The sequence below is a fragment of the Vitis riparia genome, chromosome 2, assembly GCF_004353265.1.
Source record: "Vitis riparia cultivar Riparia Gloire de Montpellier isolate 1030 chromosome 2, EGFV_Vit.rip_1.0, whole genome shotgun sequence".
NCBI lineage: Eukaryota > Viridiplantae > Streptophyta > Magnoliopsida > Vitales > Vitaceae > Vitis > Vitis riparia.
In genome coordinates this window covers 6311006-6328761 of record NC_048432.1, presented here as the reverse complement: position 1 = coordinate 6328761, position 17756 = coordinate 6311006, and the positions used below count along the sequence as shown (strand labels likewise).

Sequence of the window (17756 nt, the reverse complement as noted above, 5' to 3'; positions counted from 1 at the left end):
CAAATAAGAGAATTGAGAAAGTGAAAGAGAGAGAGAGAGAGTGAGAGGAAGAACTTTTCTTTCTTTTTCTCGGGATGCTCTTACATGGGGTGTAAGAAGCCTTTTATAGGCTTCATAATATGAACTCCCATTACTCATCTTAAAGATGAGTAAATGGAGTTCGTAATGACCATCAATGTGGTCATTCACTATTCTTCATTTACAACATGTACTTTTTTTTTTGTTTCTACTAGTAATTACATATAATAGATCTTTGTCTCTTATGTGGATTGGTGGAGGTGCCAATGAGCATATAAAAATTTATGTTTTTTCTTTTAATTTAGGAAAACTTTAGGGTATCAATTTGGTACCAATTGAACTTATGATCTCAACCTTTGAAAGTATACAATAAATTACTATTATACAAATAGATGAAATTAGGTACAAATAAATGACATTAACATACAAAAGCATGAGATTAACATTTAAAACAAGGTAATGCAACTTGATTACAACGAGACCAAATTGTATGTGTGACATGAGTAAGCATGGACCATGGATTAAAATTCGGATTTTGGTTACGCCAATAGGAAATACAATCAAATTTCAACAAAATATATCAGATATAGATTATATCATATTTTTTTGACAACGACTAGGAGGCTTGAGCCCATGATCCGGGGGCATACAAAAGATAACTCCATCCATTAGGGCAAGTTACCCTTACTTATTTTAAGTCATATTAAATATATACTACTTAAAACTTTTTCCAAAACTAATGAAATATAAAAATAAAAATAAAATTTTAATTATCTCATGATATAAAAACATCATGATAACTTTTATAATGAATACAATTAAACAATGTTTTATATATATAACTAATAAATAAGTTATAAACATTTTTAAACAAAAAAAATAGTTACATAAATCATTTTTTTTATATATCACATATATTTATGTAATTTTTTTTTCTAGTACAATGATTTTAATATGTATAGTATTATTTCTATTATTTCTTAAAATTATATATATATATTAAATTTTTATTGATATTTTAAATATTTTCGTAGAATCAAATTACCGATATTTTTGTTACTTTCTATAGTTTAATCCTTGGTAACGAATCAATCGAGTATTTATAGCGGGTCTTTATTTTTAATAAATTTAAAAATAAAAGCAAAATAGATTTGGCATGAATGTTCGAACCCAGGCCCTCAGTCTAGGCCCGAAACCCAGGCCCGGTCAATTAGTACATGTTATGGACCAGGGTCTAGGCTCTGGGTAAAGCAATTGTGGGAAATCTGAGTTTTGGAGCAAACGCGATGCAGAGATGGTGCGCCAAACTTGGCTCTCTGGCCACTTCTTCATGGCAAAACCAACCATTTATGGCACCTCAATGGCGTCGTCTCCTCCATCATTCTCCTCAATTTCATCGATCTCTCCCATCTGCTTCAATCACCACTTCCCACTTTGTGCCCCTTTTCAGTGCCGCAGCTTCTTCTTCAATGGCAGCTCACTTCTTTCGCTCTTCTCTTCTCCCTCTCTATGTAAGTTAGGGTTTTCTCCATTTTTTTTTCCCTTCTTATTCCCCTTCTGATGGGATGCTGAGAAATGTGGGAAAGGCAACCATTCTCATAAAGATAACATATTTTTCTCCCTAATGCCCGAAACCCACCAGAGGGTAATTTAGTGACTTTTCATTTTACAATTGTCTTCTCTTCATCCGTTGGCTTGCCGAGAAAATGTATAGAAGAAAAGCATAGACAATTTGCCATTTTTCCTTTACTTTCCCCCCTTTTTCTCAGCAACCAAATGGAGGGTAATCTAATCATTTATAAATTTTCCATTCTATTCTCTTTTTGCTCATTTGGTTGGCGAGAAAAGGTAGGAAAAGAAAGGAATAAAATTAGAACCCCTTAGTCTTTAGTCATAGGGAGGGCGAAACACTGATTTGTCCATTGATGGTTTCATTTGATATTTAGGTGGTTCCAGTCCGTCATTTTTCTTCCAAAGACAAAAACAAGAGAAGGCCAATTACACCAGTGACTTCCAAGATCAAGAAGATCAAAATGAAATCTTATTCGTGGGTTTCTGCATACATTTTTTCGTTTTATTCTAGTTTAAAATTGTTGCTATTATATCAAATTTATATGGCTTTGAGTTTTCTGATCAGGTCCTTTAAAATGAGGTTCCGGGTGATGAATGATGGGAATATCCGGCGTTGGAGAGAGGGAAAACGCCACAATGCACATTTAAAGGTTTTTACCTTTTCTTGCCTATCAATTTTACTGGTAACCCAATGAAGGAAACTTCTCAAAAGGATTATTGCATTTCAACATCATTGATATAAATTGTTGAAATTCTTGTTTTGACACTTTGTTTGGATAGGGGTAGAAAGTTTGCTTTTAAAAATTTGAATTTTATTGGGAACCATTGGAATTGGTAAGGAAGGAAATTGGAGGAATTGGCTTACATGATTGCAAAAGTGGAACTTGCTAGAGGTTTAAATTAAATATTTATGCATTGAAAAGTTGCCCTTATTTTAAATATAAAACTAAGGGCGGTAGAACTCAATGGAAAATAAACTCTTTTGTTTCCTTTTCCTAAACAAGATAAACGGCAATGACTAATTCCTTTCCTTTAGTTAGATTCATTTTGTGATAATTTGGAACCAAATAGATTGATAAAAGTAAAAAATGTAAGACTTAGAAGTTTGGTTTCATTTTTCTTTCACTTAAGATTTCATAGAGCCAAATGTGACAGTATGCAAAATCTATTTTGCTTATGATGACATCTTACTGCACTTTTGATTGAATGTTGGTGAGTGGGATATAGTTGTGTATGACTTGTTGCTTATACTTGTAGCCATAGTTGTTAAAAACTTACGATAAATGATACAATACAACGATAAGATACATTTTTTATGGAAATCGATGTGTATCACAATCCATATCTTATCTTAAAGTGTATCTTTCAATACATTTATGATACATGATACGATACTCGATATAATGATACATGATACAATATGTGATATATCAATCAACAACACAATAAGTGCATATGCCTAGCTAGAATTTGGAATTAAAGATCATTGCTAAAAATTGAAAAAATTTTATTTTTACGGATTATGTGATGAAACTTATATATTAAAGTCATATTTTGTCAATTTGAACTTGTCAAAACTCTAATATTCAATATATAATCCACAATAGGTACATATGAGAACATTGAATATTAGAGTTTTGACAAGTTCGAATTGAATATTAGGGTATATAGATATATTGATAAAAAACATAATAAGTGTATATTCATAATTAGAATTTGGAACTAAAAATCATTGCTAGTGTGGATTATGTGACGAATCAATATATTAAAGTCATATTTTATTAATTTGAACTTGTCAAAACTCTAATATTCAATGTTCTCATATTATATGATATAGTTTAACTCTTTAGATCATGCTATCTTTCATAAAATTGGTTATATATTACTTTATACTTCACACTTGGAATAAATATGCACACATATACATATTTTTCTATTCATCTTTCACTATATAAAAACACTTATGATATACAATACAGAAAAATAGAAAAATGGTACATGATACATTTTATGAGTTAACAACAATGCTTGTGGCTTATTTAGCCTTCTTTTGTGTTTGTATCTTGTGCATGCCTAAGTACATTTATATTGTTGTTTTGTATTTGTGGTTTGATTTTACCATGGATGAAAATTTTCATAAACTTTGGTGAAATATCGCCAAAATATCGCGTTTTGAGGGTTGTGGAAGCGAAACAGGGGGTCAAAATATTGGAGGATAGATATACCCATAAAAAAAAAAAAGAAATATCGGAGGACAGAAATGTCGAAAAAAATTAGCATGTTTCACTTAAATTTCGGTATTTGGCGATTATTTGACAAAGTGTGGAATAAATCGCCATCTGCTGCATTTTTTCACTGATTTTTTGGCGAAAAATCATCGATTTTTTTGGCAAAAATCGTGCAATCAAATGGGAGAGTCAGGCATAGTTAGCTAAAAAATGCCTTGATTTTTTCTTTATGAGGTTTTTCTTACATTTCCATGAGTTTTGATGAATTTTAGGCATACCGAATTTTTTTCCAAAATATTCGCTGATATATCTGATATATTCGTGAAAACGAAATATTGATATATCTGTGATTACCGATATTTTCATCCTTGGATTTTACTAGTATTTAGGATAGAGAAAGGAAAAAATAAGTGATACTAATATGACATGTAAGGGCTTAAGGCAAGGCAACCCGTTGTCCCGTTTTCTTTTTACCATTGTTGCAAATGTGTTGAGTAGTTTGATGTTGAGAGTAGAGAAGGAATTCTTAGAGGGCTTTTTGGTAGGTAGAAATAAAAAAAGAGTGATGCATTTATAGTTTTCATTGATGACAATATTTTTCTCAAGAGCAAGAGAGGAGGATGTGTACAACCTTAAGTTAACTTTGTTGGTTTTTGGACACATTTTTTGGGCTTAAGGTGAATTTGGATAAGAGTACCTTGTCTGGTATAATTTTTTTTTTTTCATATGTAAAAGCAATTGAATTAAGAATGCCTAAAGAAGTACACCTAAAAGTATGCATGATGCATACAAGGCATTAAGGCCAAAAAGAAAAGGGAAAACACAAAAAAAAACACCACCTTACTTACATCCCAATCAATCAATGAAATCAAATAAAGACCACGAGCTAAAACCTACTTGAACCTTGATCCATTACAAAAACATGTACAAAAAGGACCGTAAAATAGATTGGTCTGCTAGTTCGATGTCTTCAAAGGCTCTTCTATTTCTCTCATTCCATAAGGTCCAGAATAAGCATAAAGGGGCTGCATTCTGCACCTTTTTCCTTTTCTTCCCAACAAAAGAGTTGTGCTAGCTAAGTATGACATCCTTGATAGGTATCAATATTAGTCAAACTTGAGTATGACAACAAACAATATTGTCAGAGGTGATTGCCTGGTTTCCCTGGTTCGCCTAGGCCACCAGGTGAGGTGAGAAAAATAAAAATCGCCTCTTGAAGACCCAAGCGAGGCGACTTTAACAACAATTATCTTCTTTCACAAGGCTGAAAATTTAGAAAAAAATGAGTAAAATTTTAAAAATAAAATTTTGAAAGATGAAATATGTGGAATTTGAAAGCTTGAAAACAAAGCCTTGATAAAAGAAAAAAAAAAAAAAGAATAAGAAGATTTAGGGATTAAGAAAAAGATGAGATGGAGGGAAGAAGAAAAGAAAGTTTTCGTGGTTACCTTTTAGCAAGAAGATGAGGTGGAGGGAAAAAGATTTCAGCAATAGCATGGTTAACTTTGGCAGTGTGGTTTACTTTGACAAGTTTTTCACCTCTTTCTCTATAACTCTTTTACATGTTTTCTTTTTCCGTCCTTCACAGTTTAAATCCAACTTTATATAAAAAAATATTCTCTGCTTCTATTGTGAGGAATCAAAAACCAGATTTGGTTTGCCTCTTAGAGACGAAGGTGAAAGAAATGTCTCTGCAAATGGTAAAAAGTGTGGGTGTAGGAAGATTTCTTAATTGGGCGTTAGTGGACGCTAGGGGAGCGGCAGGAGGCCTCCTTCTCTTCTGGGATAACAGAGTTTTGGAAAATTTGGAGGTTGAAAGCGGAGGGTATTCCATCTCTGTTCGATTTAGAAATTGTGCTGATGGCTTCTCTTGGATTTTCTTTGGAGTGTACGGGCCAGTGATTGGCAGCGAAAAAGAAGATTTTTGGGAGGAACTTGGAGCCATCCGTGGCCACTGGGATGACCCTTTGTGCGTAGGAGGGGACTTTAACTTTGTAAGATTCCCAGAGGAAAGAAGGAACGCCCCTAGCCTCACAGCTGAAATGAGGAGATTTTTAGAGGTGATAGGGGAGCTGGGGCTAAGGGATTCTCCACTGACCGGAGGTCCCTTCACTTGGATAGGGGGTTTGAACTCTGAAGCTGCCTCTAGGTTAGACCGCTTCCTGATTTCGGATCAATGGGAGGACCACTTTTCAGCCATCACTCAGTCAGCTCTACCTCGTTTGGTCTCCGATCACAACCCCATAGTCCTAGAAGTTGGAGGTTTTTCTTCAGGAAAAAGCTCATTCCGTTTTGAAAATATGTGGCTGAAAATAGACGGATTCAAAGACCTAGTAAGGAGCTGGTGTAATGGGTATTCTGTAGAAGGCTATATTAGCCACTGCATTGCTGAGAAACTCAAAGCTCTTAAGAAGGACCTAAAAATCTGGAACAAGGAGGTGGTATGCAACGTCTTTTCCAATAGAGCAGAGGCCTTCGCCCGCCTGCAGTATTGGGAAGCCAAGGAGAAGGAGAACCTGCTTAACCCTGGAGATATGGAGGCTAAAAATCTGGCTCTTGAGGACAATAAGAAATGGACCCTTATGGAAGATACTTCTTGGAGGCAGAAGTCAAGAGAAGGCGGCAAAAATACCAAATATTTCCACAAAATGGCCAATGCCAGGGCAAGGAGATTTCCTGTCTAAAATTAGAGTGAATGGGGTGACTCTCTCTTCCATTGAAGATATAAAAGATAGTGTTTGCAGAACCTACCAGTCCCTCATTTCAGAATTGGGGATTGGAGGCCTAGTATTAATGGCCTCAATTTCAAGGAGCTGGGAGAAGGAGTGGCCAGCAGCCTGGAAGTGATGTTCTCTGAGGAGGAAATCTTTGCAGCCCTTAGTAGCTGCTGTGGGGACAAAGCCCCAGGCCCGGACGGCTTCACAATGGCATTTTGGTTGTTTTGTTGGGACGCTGTTAAACCAGAAATTTTGGGTCTCTTCAGGGAGTTTTACCTCCACGGAACCTTCCAGAGAAGCTTAAACTCCACCTTCCTTTTACTCATTCCCAAAAAGGAGGGGGCCGAAGACCTAAGAGATTTCAGACCAATCAGCCTGGTAGGGAGTGTGTACAAACTGCTGGCCAAAGTCCTAACAAATAGGTTGAAATCAGTGATGGGGGAGGTGATTTCTGATTCTCATCAAGCTTTCGTCCAAGGGAGACATATTTTGGATGCCGTTCTTATTGCTAACGAAACCCTTGATTCTAGATTGAAAGACAACAAACCGGGTCTCCTTCTTAAGATGGACATTGAGAAAGCTTTTGACCATGTCAATTGGGACTTTCTCATGGAGGTGATGTCCAAGATGGGATTTGGGCATAGATGGATTAATTGGATGAAATGGTGCTGCTCTATGGCAACCTTCTCGATCCTCATCAATGGGAGCCCCTCGGGTTTCTTTCGTAGCTCTAGAGGATTGAGACAGGGGGACCCCCTTTCCCCCTATCTTTTCCTTTTCGCCATGGAAGCCCTTAGCCAACTATTATCTTGTGCAAGAAACGAGGGCTTTATTTCTGGCTTCAGAGTGGGAGGAAGAGGAAGAGAGGGGCTGATCGTGTCCCATCTCTTATTTGCCGATGACACCTTGATCTTCTATGACGCCAAAGCAGATCAACTGCAATATCTTAGCTGGACCTTCATGTGGTTTGAGGCGATTTTAGGATTAAAAGTCAATCTGAGCAAAACTGAGGCCTTTCCAGTGGGGGAAGGCATTCCTATGGAGACCCTCGCCTCGGTTTTAGGATGCAAGATAGGGAGCCTTCCTACCACCTATTTGGGTCTCCCCCTTGGAGGCCCCTACAAATCCACCAGGGTATGGGACACAGTGGAAGAAAGATTCAGGAAAAGGTTGTCTCTCTGGAAAAGGCAATACCTCTCCAAAGGCGGCCGTCTCACTTTGTTAAAAAGCACCCTCTCCAGCCTCCCAACCTACTTCCTTTCCCTTTTTGTGATCCTTAAGAAGGTGTGTACAAGGCTTGAAAAGATCCAAAGGGATTTCTTATGGGGTGGTGGTGCCTTAGAGAACAAGCCCCACTTAGTAAGTTGGAAGGTTATCTGTATGCTAAAAAGGATGGAGGCTTGGGCATTCGCAATCTAGCTATTTTTAACAAGGCCCTTCTTGGGAAGTGGTTGTGGAGATTTGCTAATGAGAATGAGTCCCTATGGAAGCAAATTATCTCTAGTAAGTATGACCTTCAAGATGGGGGATGGTGCTCCAAAGGTGTAAGAGATCGTTATGGGGTGGGGGTTTGGAAGGCCATCAGAAATGGTTGGGAGAGCTTCTGTTCTCACTCCCGCTTCCTTGTAGGGGATGACACTAGAGTGAAGTTCTGGAAAGATGTGTGGTGTGAAAACCAATCCTTGGAAGAAGCTTTCCCCACCTTATTTAATCTCTCTGTTAACAAAGACAGCTGGGTTGCTGAGGCTTGGGAGGAAGACGAAGTTGGGGGAAGCAGGGCGCCTCGTTTTAACAGACACCTTAATGATTGGGAGGTGGGAGAAGTTGAAAGCTTGTTAGGCAAGCTTCTCCTTATGACCATTTAGAAGAGGTGTGAACGATTCGCTCCGGTGGAAAGAGAACAAGAATCGAACCTTTTCAGTTAAATCATTTTATAGCTCTCTCTCAAGGGGTATCAAAACCCCCTTCCCGGCCAGAACTATTTGGATGCCTTGGGTCCCAATTAGAGCTAGCTTCTTTGGTTGGGAGGCGGCTTGGAGTAGGCTGCTCACCACTGACCGTCTGAAGAGATTCGGTTGGAGCATCCCCAACAGGTGCTTTTTGTGTAAAAATGAGGAGGAAACCATAGATCACCTTCTTTTGTTTTGTGAAAAGACCAGAATGTTATGGCTTTTGGTTCTCTCACTCTTTGGGGTGCAATGGGTGATGCACTCCTCTGTGAAAAAGAACCTCCTGGGTTGGCATGGTTCTTTTGTGGGCAAGAAAAGAGAGAAAGCTTGGAGAACGACCCCCCTCTGCCTGATGTGGACCATTTGGAAAGAAAGGAATAGGAGGGCCTTCGATGATATTGAGAGGAACGACCAAGATATTAAGTTCATTTTTTTGTACACTTTTGTGAATTGGGCTAGGGTATATATAAAGGAGCACACTTTCTCTTTGATAGATTTTGTAGATTGGCTAGCCACCACTTAAGGGTGAGGTTTGTTTGCCCTTTGGTGTTTTGCTTCTTTGTATCTTGGTATTCTCCGTGTATACTCTTTCCTTTGCCTTTTGGCCTTTAATGAAAATACTTTACTTATAAAAAAAAAAAACAATTATTTGAAAGATCCCAAGGATACAAATTCAATAACATGTTTATTTTGTGGGAAGGAGACAAATGGTGGAATCTTTAAAGCAAAACAACAACATCAAATAGAAAAAAAAGGAAATGCTACAAGGTGTTTAAAATGTTCGGAGGAAGAAAGAGAAGAGCTTGAGTAGTACATGACTAGTAAAGATGATAAAAAAGACAACTATAGTTCTTTTCCTAAGGTTGGTGGTTTAGAAAACATTGTCGATATTAATGAGGAAGAGGAACTTAAAGAAGTCAATTTGAATCGAAAAAAAAATGATCGATAATAGAAGTGATATGGGAGAGAATAAGAAGATGCAGTCAACATCAAAAGATCCTATTGATGGTTTTGTGTCTCAAAAGCCAAAAAAAGTAGTTCAACTTCGAAAAGAAAATGGAAACAAAGTTCTATAAATGATGTGTTTGATAAAAAGAAAAGGGAAAGTGTATGCCAATACATTGGTCAATTCTTCTATCAAGTAGGGATATCATTTGATTGTGCAAATTTGGATAGTTTTAAATGGATGGTTGAAGCTATTGGGAAATAAAATCTAAATATGAAACCTCAAAGTGATTATGAATTAAGAGTTCCAATCCTTTAGAAAGAAGTTGAGTACATAAAAAATTTATTAAAAGATCATAATGTTTCATAGATGAAGTATGGAGTTTCTCGTATGTTTGATGGGTAGACAAATAGAAGAAATTGAACCGTGATGAATTTTTTGGTAAATTGCCCAGTTGGAACAATGTTTATGGAATCTATTGATGCTAGTTCATTCATGAAAACTGGGGAGAAGACATTTAAATTATTGGACAAGTTAGTGGAGCATATTGGGAAGAAGAATGTTGTTCGAGTAATAACCGACAATGGATCTAACTATGCTTTGGTAGGTAAGATTTTATTTGGTACAAGGAGATCTTCTCTATAATTGATGAGAATGAAAATAGGTACAAAGAGATATTCTCTATAATTGATGAGAGAAAGAATGTCAACTCCATTGTCCTTTGCATGCAACAGGTCACTTCTTAAACCTTGAATTTTTTTATGACAACCCTTATATGAAGTTTGATCAAGAAGTGACATCAGGATCATATTCTTGCATGGATAGATTAGTTTCTGTCTTTGATGTGTAAGATAAGATCATTTGTGAATTGTCAACTCATAAAAACGCAGAAGGGTCTCTTTGGTATTCTGATAGCCATTAGATCAAGAAAGATGCTAGCTCCAAGCATTAAGTACTTTAAGCAAGTTTATATTTCTAAATAAGATATTAGATTATTGATTTTGTTAGCTATTAGATCAAATGTTACTTGCTAGTTTACTAATTTTTTACTTACATTTGACATTATAGCTAAATGGTGAAAACTATATGCAAACACAACCCTAAATTTGTAACAACTAGCCATAAAGATTCTTAGCTTGATTTGTAGTGCATCGGGTTGTGAATGTAATTAGAGTGTGTTTGAGCAAGTAAGTATTTAATACTTTGTTAATTATATAATATATAAATTTATAAAATTAGAAATTTTATTAGTTAAGTCGTCATATAGCATGCTGTAACATTTATTGATAAATGTTTATGAATTCATACCAAGAAGAGGAACAAGGTAGAGCAAAAAGAGCTAAATGACTTGATGTTTCTTAAAAACGGAAAATATGATGTTTTAAGAGTTTTAGAGTATTTTTGACAACTGTTTTTAAGAACAGTTTTCTATTTTTCAGAACAAAAAAAAAAAAAAAAAAAAAGAAAAACATGTTTGACAACTGAAAAACTGTTTTATGATTTTGTTTTAAAAAACATAAAATAAGGGCTTGTTTGACAACTGTTTTCGAGAATAGTTTTCTGTTTTCTATAACAAAAAATCAGGAAAACATTGTTTGACAATCAATAACTGTTTTCTGTTTGTTATTCTTAACAATAAAACACAGAGTATTTCAGAGAATATTTTTAAATTGTTTTTTGTTGTTTTCACTTGTTTTCTGAGGGTTGTTTTAAAAAATAATTATACAAACATGTAGAATGATTAAAATTAAAACACTAGATATAAAAATTATTTTTAAAATATATTTAAAAATATTAAAATAGGTTAAAAACATTTTAGCTTTCGAATTGTTCTATAAAATGTTAAAAAACAATGTTAAAAAACTATTCTCAAAAATTGTTTCTCAAAATTGTTTTCGAAAATAGTTACGAAACGAGCCCTTAGTTTTGCCATAACCTTTTAAAGTAGGAAATTGAGGAGCTAGCTTTTCTAATGTTTGCTTGTTACCCAATTTTGGTTCTTGACCTCCTTGTGATCGTTTTCAATTAGCTCCTTTTTTAATGCTATCTTTGCTTTGATTCAATTCCTCTTAACTTTGCTAATCTTATATAGAAATCCAAAGCCCATCAAAGTGAAGACCTTTGCATTGACATTATGGTGTAGATTGTTCTGACTTGTAAGAATTGATTAGATTCCACTTAGAAAGATGGACATGTTGATTATATTGTTTAGAGGTTTTGGGGTACTTCCTCGAGGTAGGACTCTTTAGCGCATTGCCAGCCTCACTTTGATTTAGACCATTTGGCAAGAAGGAACGCAAGGATTTTTTAGGATAGATAGAGGACCTTAGAAGCATTTTGGGCCTTGCTCTATTTCTCTTCATCATTGTGGGCTTTTATTGGTGAAGTTTTTGCAGGCATCCATTTAACCCTTATTATGCTTCATTAAAGCCCACTTTGCAGAATCACGAGATTAACCAAGGAGTCACTTTGTGAATGACTACCACCATTAGTAGGTTTTTGTCAAGCTAAATTTTGATTGATGTTCTTTAGGCAACCTAGGGTAGTTATGGATTGGAGGGCTAATTAGAGATCATTCTAATAGGAGAATTCTCTAAAACTGTAGATTAGGGTCTAGCCATTGAGGTAGAAATTTTGGCCCTTTTATAAGAGTTTGGGGATGGCAACGGGGTGGGTCACCCCCATCCCAACTTCGCCTCGTTTATTCAAAATAATTCCTATATCCGTCCCATTAAAAAAATTAAATGGGACGGGCAGGGTGGGATGGGTATGCAAATTTCCCATACCCACATCACCTCGCCTCGTTATTTTATTTTTTTGAAATTTTTGAAAATTTTTTTAAAACAATTATTTGTAAATTTTTTTAATTACATTAAAATAAATATATTTTTATAAATAATTAAAATATTATAATTTTTTATAAAAGTATTTATTATTATTATTATAATAATAATAATAATATTGAAAATGGGAAAATAAAAATTAAATTAAATTATTTTTTAAAATTAATTTTATATATAATCAGGGCGAGGTGGGACAAGACAATACCCGAACCCGTCTTGAGTTTTAAAAAAAATTTCAAACCCCATTCCCCCTTAAACCTATTTATTTAAATTTCAAACTCATTCCACTAGGGGTGGGGCAGGACAGTACTTAAAAAACCCACTCCATTGCCATCCAAAGAAGGGTTGTTAGAGGCGAAAGCTTTGGGTTTTTCCAATTTTCTAGTAGAAGGTAATTTTGTTGTTATCATATCATGAGAGACTAAGAAAGAAAGGGGACCATGGAAGTTTCACGGGTGGCTGCGCTAGTTTTTAGACATTTCTTTAGAGTTACGATGTTCCCTTTCTTGGACTCCTTGCTTAGGCAATGTCACAACAAATATGTTAGCAAAATGTGGACATATGGTTTCTTTTGTAGGTTATTTTCTACTGTTGTGAATTGTTGTTAGATTTGATGTTTTGGACTAGTATACACTCATTTGTCTTTTTTATCCTTCCTTGTATAGAGGATTACATACTTCTTGGAAGGATTTCTCCTCATTCTTGGTACTTAATATTGTATCACAATGAAATTGTTGTTTCTTATCAAAAAAAGAAAAAACAGAATACAGATTTTCATTTGTTTTTAGTTTATAGAACTCATAGTGGGAAGAAGTTCATGGTTGTTATGGAGCAAAAAAAATTAGAAGCCTGGTACAAGATAATGGGAACTTGTGGAGTTGTTGTTAGAGACATGTCAAACCATTGGGACTTTTTGGGTGAAATGATAGCTTATGTCTTTATCTCTTGTTTTCGGGTATTGTTTATTTCAACAAAGGGATTTTTTCAATAGTAAAGAACAATGGAAGAGTTCTTACCTTATTATTCCAACGTACTCCCTTGGATTTTACTTTGTAAGTTGCAAGGGGGTTGCTGTCGGTAGTCTGTATTAACCCTTCCTTTGAAGAGTTTGTGAGGGGTCTCACTAGATTATTACAACTGTAGTATGAAGCTACTAGTTCCTTAACTAAGTCTCTGTTTGAGAGTCATTGCTTGTTTCTAAGATAAATAACTGTTTTAAGTTAACTTTAGTTTTCATTGTTGATTGAAATTAACTCATGTCCAAGTTGTGTGTTTCTCTTTCTTTAGTGAACAAATGCAAATTAGAGTGCACATGGTAGATTACTGAAGGTAGGGAGACCCAGTTTGTCAAAAGCATATACACCAAGAATAATAAACAAAAAAGGATAGGGACAACAAACAAAATGCAATGGCATGCTACCCATCACCAACTGCAGTGCAGACTGTTAATGATGGCTAGGAACTAGTGGCTAAAATCTTGAGCAAGCTCCCAATTATAGACAAATAGAGTGTACTACAATACCTTTAAGCTTCCTTCGCAAGTTCCCACTTCTGATAAAGATCCCCCTATCTTATTCCCTCTCAAATACACCATTGGTCTATGCCAAGTCTAAACTCCATACCTTCCTCCTCCACCTTTGAATAAATTCGACAGTTGATTGGTTGAAGACTCTTTTATTGACTTTGAAGGACCCAAATGATGACAAATAGATGAAAATTAAAAAAAAGGAAGAAAAAACTAGACTACAAATCTCTATTCATGGAATAAGGAATCAAGAGGTGGTTAATAGGCCCCTCATTTTGCTTAGAACTGCGACATCAATTCTATAAATCTGAAGAATGTACTCTCTAATCTGCTCCTCTCATAATGGCTTCTTCAGTTATCTTGATTTCTTCTTAGATATAAGAGACCAAACCAACCTTATAATCCTCAGATATATAAGGTTGTAAAACCTTTAAGTTTACCTTGAGATGATATCCTGATAATTTGAGTTAGACCCATTTTCATTATGTATAAACTTGATCAGCTTCTTTCTACTCCTAATAATAACCACCTTATAGCACAGTTTTGAATTACAATCCCCAATCATACGCCACTTCACTCTGTATTTTTATCTCCGATACACCTCATCTCTTAACATGATTATTCTCAGATCTGCTGTCCTGGAGCTTCTGAGAAAACCTAAGAGTCTCTGCTAATTGGTCCAACCTTTGAGGCATTGATCTCAGCAACATTCTCAAGCACCAATGCTTTCTTCATTCTCAGATCCTGTTCCACTGTAGGACTGGATTGAATCACCCTAAACTTTGCACAAATCTGTGATTATACTGCCCTCTATTCTGGACCTCATTCCACCACCTCCTAGGCTCCTAATAGCATCTTCAGAGTCAAGGTGTTGGAGCTATATATATATTTTATCAGAGTGTTGGAGCTATATTTTCTCTCAGTGAAAACGGATAGGGATCCACTTAATTGCTTAGAATCCATCACATTGGGCAATTAGTAGGCACTGATACAAGTGACTTCTTGAGTATGTTGCAACCATCTTTATAAGAATAACAAGACCAATGACCTACATACAACCAACAAGACTCTAGAAACCCAAACACTGCATCTGCTCTATTTTTTTATTAATTTATTTTTTGTTAACTGAGAAGGGGAGAGGTGATTAGCAGAAAATTCCTAGGACTAAGAAAGTAACTCAACAATGGGTTTGGTTGATCCTTAAGGGGAACAGAATAACTGGACAAACTATGATCACCCTCTAATGGAAAGATTTCTGGATCTCTTCAGGATTGTGGAGGATTTTGAGGCTATGGTTGTTGACTAGAGGAGTGAGTCAGAGATGAGTAGTCATGGAATCTGAGAGGAAAAATGAAGGACAGAAGGAAAGAGAGGAGAGAAGGGAAAGTGTGGTCGTTTTAAATTATCCTCCAAAAAAACATTTAGTTATATTTCAGCTACCATTTCTAAGGGAATGATATGTAGAATGTCTAAATCTACTGATCTGGCAGAACCACATGATTTCATAAACTAATTTTTTCCAAGTTCGATTGGGTAGGACTAGTGGGTTGGAGAAAAATTTGAAACCCTAATAAGGGAATATAGGTAACTTGTATGTTGTCCGGAAACACACGGAGTAGTTGTTATTATATATGATGCATTTCTGACTAGCATAAGTGCAGGGAGCAGATACTCTGGGAGAAGATTGAAGAAATGATCCCTATCTGAACATTGTACTTTGTAAACAGCTGGGTGAAATTCTTCATTACATGATGGGTGAAATCATTTCATTCAGACATTTGAGTTTGTCAGATGGTTTGTGGTAACATTTTTCTACTTGCGAATAATCAGTGATCTGGTTGTGTGGCCAGTTGAGTTTTCCCTTGAAATGAACTTGTTCATCTGTTCTCATGTCCTTGGAATTGAATCACTAAACCTTTTCTTAGTTAAATAATTATCATTATCCTTGCTCCTCTCCTTGTGGAGATTCTGGTACTATTAACCTAGATTTCTTTCCTGATTGTGGAGATTTTGGTAACTTTATGCATGATTACTTGTATTTGAAACTAATGAAAATCTGGTGCTCAATGCAGTCCAAGAAAGCAAAGCGCAGACTTAGACAGCCTGCTCTTGTTCCTGCAGCTTATGCCAAGGTGATGAAGAAGCTCAACTTCTGTGCTTAAAACATCGGGAGTTCTCTCCAAGTGCTGTCAATTCCTGGTATAAAAAAAGTAACATATCATCTTTGTGTTGTGGGTGGTTTGGGTTGGCTTCACATTTCTACTTTCTTTCAATTGCATTAATATCAGAATCCCAGACCGGTTATAGAGCAGTGTCTGGATGATTACAATCACTGATAAGTTCCAGTTGGAACTGGGTCATCACTAGGAGATTGAAACTCAAATTTTTTAAATCAAGGAATATTGCTTTGAACTTAATGGTTGACTATGCCTCTTTGTTTGTTTTTTGGGTTTATTAGAATATTGATCTCTAGTCAGTGGCTTATGTAAGATGTATTATTTAAGAGCATTTAGATTGGTGTAATTAGCGAAGACACGGTCAATCCAGTTATGGAGATGGACAAGGGTTTTGTTGCCCGAAATGGACACCTTAGTCTTCATATCCAACCAAAAAAAGGATGGAGTTAGGGGCGCCCTTGTTGCTTAAACAACAGTTAGCCTTTTTAATGAGTGGACCATTTTTCTGGATTTCTAATTTTGATTGAGTCTTATGTTAAATTCAATTAAATTCTTCACTCATGGTGATGCACTTTAATTAATATGGGCATGATTAGGGAAAAAACCATGGAGAGCAATTGCCCATGGAAATATGAGCTTGTGATTGACCCAGCGTATTGTCAGTGTCAACAGAAGGCATAAACAACAGTTAGCCTTTTTAATGAGTGGACCTTTTTTCTGGGCATGATTAGGAAAAAAACCATGGAGAGCAATTGCCCAGGGAAATATGTGCTTGTGATTGACCCAACGTATCCTCAATAATAGAGGATATTTCACTTGTATAAATACAACCTATTCATATTTACCTCTCTCTCTCTCAACGATTGACCCAACGTATTTCGTATTGTCAAGTATCAACAGAGGATATTTCACTTGTATAAAAACAACCTATTCGCATTTACCTCTCTCTCTCTTCTCTAACAAAGCCTTTTTTTTTTTTTGATAACCGTGGATGTTCGGGCCAGCTTACACGCACCTCGACTAATCCCACAGGGCCTTGAAGTTAATAATCGGGTAAACCTCCAGGGGACTTCATCCTTTAACAAAGCCCATAAATGCTGCTGTCAACTCTCTCTCTCTCTCTCATTTTATGTTTTCTCTAACAAAACCCATAAATGTTGCTAGTTGACAAGCTTCTCTCTCTCTTTTCTAACAAAGCCCATAAATGTTGGTTGACAAGCTTCTCTTTAAGTTTAATATGTGGGAGATGTGTTTATGACATATGAACATGGTGACTTGTAAAATATTCATTTTATGTTTTCTCTAACAAAGCCCATAAATGTTGCTGGTTAACAAGCTGTCATAGGAGTGCCTCTTTTGTGAACAAATGGGACTAGTTATGAAAAGTGATGGTAAATAATATTGGTATGCAAATTAGCTAGTTAGATCTATGTTTTTATAATGGGAAAAGTTACTAATTCATGATTTAATGATTTAATTTTAGTTGAATCGATGATGTTATAAATATATAATTTATATATTATTAAGATTAAAAATAATTATAAGAATTTAAAAAAATATAAGTAATTAAAAAATTTAAATATATTTTATTATTTTATCGTTAATATTATAGCTTAAATTATAATAAGGATAATATAAAGATTTATTGAATTATTACTATTTCTAATTTTGTTAAATAATATTTAAATTTTAATTATTAAGATAAAATAAGATTTTTACTATTGAAAGTTGTTTAGATTTTAATAATGGTATATGAGAAAGTAAAGACTAATCTTAAAAGA

The 17756-nt window shown here is 35.3% G+C and overlaps 1 protein-coding gene across 3 annotated transcripts; it reads left to right on the top strand.

Moving 5' to 3' along the window:
* Window positions 1-1257: 1257 nt before the first annotated feature.
* LOC117907624 lies at window positions 1258-17317 on the top strand. 3 transcript variants are annotated; one of them, XM_034821241.1, is made up of 5 exons: window positions 1258-1529; window positions 1965-2065; window positions 2156-2240; window positions 15871-15997; window positions 16980-17317. In XM_034821241.1, exons 1-4 carry the CDS (start codon window positions 1305-1307, stop codon window positions 15958-15960), a joined length of 501 nt encoding a protein of 166 aa, XP_034677132.1. In that variant the 5' UTR covers window positions 1258-1304; the 3' UTR covers window positions 15961-15997; window positions 16980-17317. The 3 variants fall into 3 exon arrangements, with proteins under 3 accessions (XP_034677132.1, XP_034677138.1, XP_034677122.1); XM_034821247.1 differs by having other exon boundaries at window positions 16967-17317; XM_034821231.1 differs by lacking the exon at window positions 16980-17317 and having other exon boundaries at window positions 15871-16301.
* The last annotated feature ends 439 nt before the right edge of the window (window positions 17318-17756 follow it).